This window comes from Saccopteryx bilineata, chromosome 4 (assembly GCF_036850765.1).
Source record: "Saccopteryx bilineata isolate mSacBil1 chromosome 4, mSacBil1_pri_phased_curated, whole genome shotgun sequence".
Lineage (NCBI taxonomy): Eukaryota > Metazoa > Chordata > Mammalia > Chiroptera > Emballonuridae > Saccopteryx > Saccopteryx bilineata.
Window position 1 is genome coordinate 64545010 of NC_089493.1, and position 7901 is coordinate 64552910.

At 36.0% G+C, this 7901-nt stretch overlaps 1 protein-coding gene across 1 annotated transcript in view; it reads left to right on the forward strand.

Moving 5' to 3' along the window:
* PRTG (protogenin) overlaps nt 1–7901 on the forward strand; it is a 170081-nt gene that overhangs the window by 98027 nt on the left and 64153 nt on the right. Inside the window, exons 9-11 of the mRNA XM_066274954.1 lie at nt 1862–2026; nt 5573–5878; nt 6797–6985. Coding sequence (XP_066131051.1) covers nt 1862–2026; nt 5573–5878; nt 6797–6985 — 660 coding nt within the window. The remainder of the gene's footprint in view (nt 1–1861; nt 2027–5572; nt 5879–6796; nt 6986–7901) is intronic.

The window sequence follows — 7901 nt, forward strand, 5'->3', positions numbered from 1 at the left end:
AAGGAAGTACTATCTCTGCCAGGTAAAATATACAGAATGGTTTATTTACAGATTTCATTTCAGCAGAGGTGTAGATTCCTTAACTAAGACTTAATATGCCAATTTTAAGTATGCAGTTATATAGGACCAATGATTTAACTGCTTAATAAAATAATGTAGTAACATATAGTTACTATAGCATGTTATTTTTAAAGTGAACATTGTCAAATTCCCCATATATTTGATTTTGAATATATTTTGAATGTTTTCTGAAATTATATAGAATGCTCTGAAAATTGAACAAGACATTATTTATATTTCATTTATTATATAAAAGTAGAAATCAGATTTGTCTGCAAATTTTATTTAGAACTATTTGTTCCATTCCTGGAATTCTTTTTCTCATTTCTTTTGCCAAAAATTTTAGAGGAAAAGGAAAAACTGCTTATAAACTCTAGAGATTTCTCTGTTGGTTTTTCATAGAAACCAAAGTAGAGATTTGCAGATTTCAGTTCTATACACAAACAGCCTGCCCTTTATGCAATAGACATTAAAGACAAAATCTGAACACCCAAAGAATGGTGATATAATTAAATTGTCTGTAGAAACAAGTGGTTTGTTGTTTGTTTTTTTGTACTTTGAAGTAGTATTTTGTAAAGGAATACTTTGAATTTAAATCAGGGGTCATGGTAGCAAGAAGAATGAAAATCTGATAACTGAGCGTGTTGGGGTATGTTAATTCCCTTTTCAGTGATTGAGGAAGGTAAAAGGAATGCTGGTTTTGGTGGAGCCCACTCTTGTTCACTATTATGGTTCTTTCATTAGAGCCTCTGCATGCGACTCAGTGGTCTATTCAGAGAGATGGAACAAGGCTTTTTAATTCATACTCAAGGACCTCGTTTGGTAGGTCAGAAATCGTACTATGCAGTTCCTAATTAACGAGACATTAGGCAGTCTGTTGTGAAATGCCTGTAATCTTGTCTAATTAAAATGCTATCAAGTTCATTCAGAAATGTGGGAAAACTTAATAGTGGAATTTGCCTTCTGTTTTGTTTATAAATCCAGTGTGGAGAGAAGGGGCCCTGTCCTTAGAGAGTTTTGATTAAGTTGACGTCCATTTACTGGTGAATTGCTCACAAATCACAGTAGCGACCAGTTCTCTTGTTCTACTTTACAGGTTTGCTCCGTAGGAATTAAATCCCACAAAGACAAATCCTCTTCTGTACCTTGCCGTGCATATTTTATTAAGAATTGCTGAGAATTTCTTTCCTCTAAAAAAAAGAAAAGAAAAAGCTCATTGTGAAACAAAGCATCCTGAAGCACATTCTGTGCTTCCCCATTACTTTGCTTTCAGCATACATAAAAGAACAACTTGTGTCAGTCAAATTTAATAGAATCTCTAGGGGCTGCATGAGATCTTTTGCAGGACATCTTTTAGTTTGGTTTGTTTTTATAAAACATAGAGACATTACATTCCCTACTGTCTCTCTGTTTATGTTTAAAAGAAAAAAGAAGCTATGAATTTAAGCAAGTAAATCTTACACTTATGAATTCCAGTATTCTGTAGTGTTGAGTTCTGTGTGTTACTGCTGCATATTGTCTCTGCTTTGGGTTTTGACTAGTTGTTAATGAAGTTTAGAGAAGATTAATTATTTTCAGTTTGAATTATCTAGGGGGAACGCAAACTAGTAATGTATAGCAAGACAAATGGGTTACTTTTAGAAAATAAAGACCTTCTTATTCACAATTTCTGGAGAATCATACAAGGTAACTGTTAGAGCTCAGACTCAAAGACCGAGCAGTGTTTTACAGTGAGAGAAAATAGTCTTACTAATTTTATTTTGAATATTCTTAATTTTTAAACATTGATTCTTCAATGTAGGTTTAAATAACGAAGAATATCAAGTAGTCATCGGAAATGACACAACTCATTATATTATTGATGACTTAGAACCTGCCAGCAATTACACTTTCTACATTGTAGCATACATGCCAATGGGAGCCAGCCAGATGTCTGACCATGTGACACAGAATACTTTAGAGGATGGTAAGAAAACATGGTTCTTCATTATTAAAGTATGAACATTCATATGTTTATATCAATTTCAACAAATAAATGTGTTTAAAATAGAGGAACATACTTTGTTTTTGGTTAAAAAAATACCAGGTGTGGTAACTAGCAGGCTAATTTGCTGTTTCAAACATGAGCTTTCTTTTTTGACAGTAACATGATAAAAATAAAGAGAACTTTTCTTTATAATTCATAACAGAACATTAAATAATAAAATGCTAGTAATATTGTATTCAAGTTTTCTAGTTTAAATTGTAAATCTATTGCAGGTTTTTTAAAAAATTTTCTTTTTTACTGAGTATATTCTTGACACATGAATAAATATAAGGACAGTTACATATTAAGTATACAATCATCCCTCGCCATATCACGGTTCACTTTTAGCGGTCTCAGTGTATCGCAGATTTTTAAATTGTATATATCTAATTTTGTATTGCGGATTTTTCGCTATATTGCGAGATTTTGTGGTATATATATAGGTATTTTATTATTTTAATTATTTTGCGGTAAAATAAACAAAGTAAGTGTAGGAAAGGTTTATAAGAGTGTGAGAGGGTTTATAAAGCCTTAAAATATATATAAATAACAAAATAGATATAAGGTTGCTATTCCATGGATTTTCGCCTATCGTGGGGGGCTCTGGAACCTAACCTCCATGATAGATGAGGGACCACTGTATATAATAACTGGAGGGCAGAGGTATTGGACTTCTGAAACTGGGAGTTTATACAATTTAGTGCCTGCCAGTTATAAATATTAAATAAAATCAGGTAGTCTATCTTTAGATTCAATATGGTTCTTCTACTTAAGGAGAAAAGTAATACTTGTTCAGTTTGTTACCTGACCATGGGTTGGAACTGAGTTGTGGCAGGCCTTCATGTATTCTTACAGTTAAGGAGGGAAATTCCATCTATTAAGATAGTACTGGAGAACTGAGTCTCCTCTTTTGCATCTCATCTCTCTTTCTCCAGAAGCTCTAGAAGGCCCAGGTTTATCCCGTACAGTGAAAAGGAAATCATTTAACGTATGCTTAATTATACTATTCTCCCTTTACAAATGTTTTTTTATCCTTAAGAGATGATCCACCCTTAGTATTCAAAACATTTTTATAGAAATGATTTCCAGATCTTTTTTCTTGTTGTTCATTTGGTCCCAGTTCTCCTACTGATGTCTTTATAATGCTACTTATTTAGGTGTTTATAAATTCAGAGATTGAGTAAATGAAAAGGTTATCACTGATCTGGATACTGAATTCCAAATTTCAGTTGTCATTTAAGAGTTTGTTTCCTTTTGGAATGAGCCATATGACCTCTCTAGTCATTACGTTTGTTAACTCTAGACATTACATTTAACAACCAACTTTCATGTCTGAGGTGAAACACAGGTTGGTGTTTTTTTGTTTGGTTTTACTTTTTGGGTTTTTTTTTGGGGGGGTATATGAGGTATACCCCCATATCCTTAAAGAAAATGAGTCTAAGTATAGCAAGCTACTTGTTTTTTAAAGCTTGACAATTCCATTTAAGTTATGATCTCAAAGTTTTTTTCCTTTAAACCTTTCTTTACTCTGAAACCTTTTAATTTAATGTTGGTTTTGTACTGTGTACAACGTACAGACCTCTGGCACTGATGTCAGGTTTCTGCATGAGTCTCTCCCCATTTTCTAAGTTCATTCTTCTCAAACTGAGATGTGTGTATGTGTGTATCTTCTAGACTACATAGCAGTACACAGCCAAGACAAGTAACACTCGTGGAGTACCTATCCCTTCTTGTTTAGTTCCTACGTAAGTCTGTGATGGAAGAACTATTGTTATGTGAGATTGTAGAGTATGGGGGATAAGAATGTGGTCTCTGTCTGGCCTGCCTGGATCTGCTCCTTCATTTATAAGCTGGGTGACTTGGGACAAGTGACCTCTTTGTATCACAGTTTCCTCAGCTGTAAAGTAGAAATGGTAATGTTACTACTTTCGTTGAATTTTTGTGAGAATTCATGAGTTCATATAAGTAAAGGACTCAGAAATGCTTAATAAATTGATTTTCCCTTTTCTACCTATTATTTCATCATTCATTCTACAAATGTTCTTCAAGAACCTGCTATATGTTATTCGATATTTAATAGTGAACAAGAAGCAAAAAAAAAAAAAAAATTGTCCCTGAACTCATGAAGCTTGCTTTCTAATGGGAGAGGAGGTAAAGGAATAATAAACATGATAGTCATGTTAGTGTAAGTGTTGAGGAGAAGGGAAAAAAGGGAATTTGGGGAGGATTTGAGACTTTACAAAGAGTCACCAAAGAAGGCCTCACTGAGGTGACATTAGAATGAAGACCTGAAGGAAATGAAAATGAGGGAGCTGGCTAGGTGGGTGACTGGCAAGGGCCCTCTAGGCAGAGGACCTGAAACACAAGTGTGGCTGGAGGGGAGGGAACAAGTGGAAAACAGTGGGACAGGAGGCAGAGGGCTAATGGGAACCGACCTGTACACACAGGGGTTTTGTATGAAGCCACAGAGAGGACTTTGGCTTTTACTTTAAGTGAAATGAAAGCTATATTGAGCAGAAGAGTGACAGTACTTAAACTCGCATTTTAACAGCCAGTGTGGGCCTTGGCCAGTTGGTTCAGTGGTAGAGCGTCAGCCTGGAGTGTGGACATCCCAGGTTCAATTCCCAGTCGGGGCACACAGGAGAAAAGATCATCTGCTTCTGCATTCCTCCTCCTCCTCCTCCTCCTTCTGCTTCTGCTTCTTCTTCCTTTCTCTCTCTCTCTCTCTCTCTCTCTCTCTCTCTCTCTCTCTCTCTCTTCCTTTCCAAGGTTTTTGTTTTAAGTTACACAAATAATTGCCATTAACTTAGATAGGAAAGATGATAGAATGAGCTATTACTGGTATTTTCATTTTATATCTGAAGAAACATAGACACAGAAACCTTAATTTGGCCAGTACAACACAGAGTAGTAAGTAGAAGAATAAAGATTTAAACACAGGCTAACTCTAAAACCTATCTTAACTCAGTATGAGACTGCCCATTTTCTTGGAGTGACAGTTGTATTTAGAGGAAAAACATTGTTTTCTTCTTAAGCACCATATATTATAATTGGCAATACAAAATCTACACTAACTTTTAAGACAGCACTATTACGCTTCAAAATATTATTTGCCAGGTGATGACCCTGGTATCCTAAGTTTTCCCACTCTTGTATAACTCTCTCTTCCTTGTTACTAAGGCATTTTGGTGAGATTGAGAAGTACTCTCATATTTTGTATGAGTAATAAATAATCTTATATTCATTCCAAACAATGACAGTGATGACGACCTTGCTTTTTTCAGTTCCCTGGGGTTGGTCCTTTCTCATTCTTTTTCCCTTTTTTTCCCCCCCTTCTGATTTGTACTCTGAAAATCTCTGCTAGGGCTAACAGCATCTCTTCTTTATTATGTTATATGTTGCTATTAAGAGAATTCAGTACTGCTGCGCTGATAGATTATTTGGATTCTAAATATTTATAAACAACCTGTTTTCTTATATGACTAGTTCCCCTGAGACCTCCCGAAATCAGTTTGACAAGTCGAAGTCCCACTGATATTCTCATCTCCTGGCTGCCAATCCCAGCCAAGTATCGGAGGGGCCAAGTGGTGCTCTATCGTCTGTCCTTCCGCCTAAGCACTGAGAGCTCCATCCAAGTTCTGGAGCTCCCGGGAACCACACAGGAGTACCTTCTGAAAGGCCTGAAACCTGACAGTGTCTACCTGGTACGGATTACTGCTGCCACCAGAGTGGGGCTGGGGGAGTCGTCAGTATGGACGTCACATAGGACGCCCAAAGCTACAAGCGTGCAAGGTATATTTCTAAAGTTGATTCAGGGAGAATTACATTGTATTTATACTTTGGAATTGATTTTTTCTTACTTAAAGATGTTATGTTTCTATTTTTTTTAATTTTGTTTTATGAATGAAAGTATTCCCTAGATCAGTGGTCCTCAACCTTTTTTGGGCCACGGACTGGTTTAATGTCAGAAAATATTTTCACGGACCAGCCTTTAGGGTGGGACGGATAAATGTATCACGTGACTGAGACAAGCATCAAGAGTGAGTCTTAGACGGATGTAACAGAGGGAATCTGGTCATTTTTTAAAAATAAAACATCATTCAGACTTAAATATAAATAAAGTGGAAATAATATAAGTTATTTATTTTTTCTCTGTGGACCGGTACCAAATGGCCTACGAACCGGTACCGGTCTGCGGCCCAGGGGTTGAGGACCACTGCCCTAGATCATGGACTTAAGTGAAGTTCATATATATATACCTGATTAATATTATCATTATATATTTTTTAAAACATCAGTTTAATAGAAAAACCATAAGTCTAGGAAGTTTAGACCTTTCTCTTTCATTAATGTGAAATATAACATAACTAGTTTTGTTGTTATTGTTAATTGATTGATAATAACGCCTGTTCTGTCTATCACAGAGGAATATCAGACGGTCAGAATTAGAAAGTACTTACTGTCTCTTTAAAAACTACATAAATATAGGTATTATTTTGTTCTTATTTATAAGCCTTAGTCTTTTAGATAGTATTTCATATATTTAATTGTCTCAAACTTTAATATTATTGCAAAAATTTGAAAGTTAAAATTGGTTGGATTTGAACTTTTTTGCAACTGTTGGCTTGATAGCCGAGATCTCTACTTTCTGGCATTTTCATGTGAATTATGGATTTTTTAATACATAACATTGCTGGTGAATTTTTCTAGCCCCCAAGTCTCCAGAGCTACATTTGGAGCCTCTGAACTGCACCACCATCTCTGTGAAGTGGCAGCAGGACGCCGAGGACACAGCAGCCATCCGGGGCTACAAGCTGTACTACAAGGAGGAAGGGCAGCAGGAGAGCGGGCCCATCCTCTTGGACACCGGCAACCTTCTCTACACGCTCAGTGGTTTAGGTAAGTGAGTCTGCACTGCGCTTTTTCTTTTTTCCTCCCTCTCTAACCAATTGGGAGAGCAGTTACTGGGTATAAACTGGCAGAACTAACTGAATGGTGAAAAGAAAAAAAGAATTGACTTCACTACATCGCTGTGTGCTGTGTCTTGCTTAAGTCAGTGACTGGTCTTTGACTCATCGTTGTGAGTGACTGGCAAATGTCAGATAACTGTGGTATCTTTCTATCTCTCCCCCCACATGTGGGCAACTGCTTTTCTTTGTAAAGTTTACTTCTGGTAGAGGGAGATCCTGATCAATTATTGTGGGTGTGTGGTGGATGTAGACTATGAAGGTAAAATAAGAATATCACCAAAGGATCAGAGAATATGCAGTAATTAAGTTTAACTTAGAAATGTCCGAGAATACTATGTAGATGTATTAATTTACATTTATAAAGTATGTGTACATTATGTACAAAATGATGCTGTTACATATGACCCATATTACTTTAATTGTTTATGTAGCTCTAACTCAGAAACACTAGAAAAAAAAGCACTTAACTTGGTGATTGCATTCAACAGAGTTCTGAAAGACACTATTTTATTCCCTATTTATCTTTGCTGAGTGAAAGAATTTCAGAATGTATAACATGTTTAGTAGAAAATAATATGTATCCACAATAAATACATGAGCTACACACAGGTATATACTCAAATTATAAAATGCACACTTTAACTGTTTGTTGCTCACAAGTAGATTTTAACCCTTAAATACAAAGCACCAACTCTAATTATGATTACCAAACAAATTCCTACTGAAGTGTTTCAATATCTTCTGCACATATTGGGCTTCACAATGCACATTAACTTTCTCTGTCACAGACTGCCCTTTGAGGTGCAGGAAGGAAGAGGCACAGTGGTTGCACAGTGTGCTGTCCC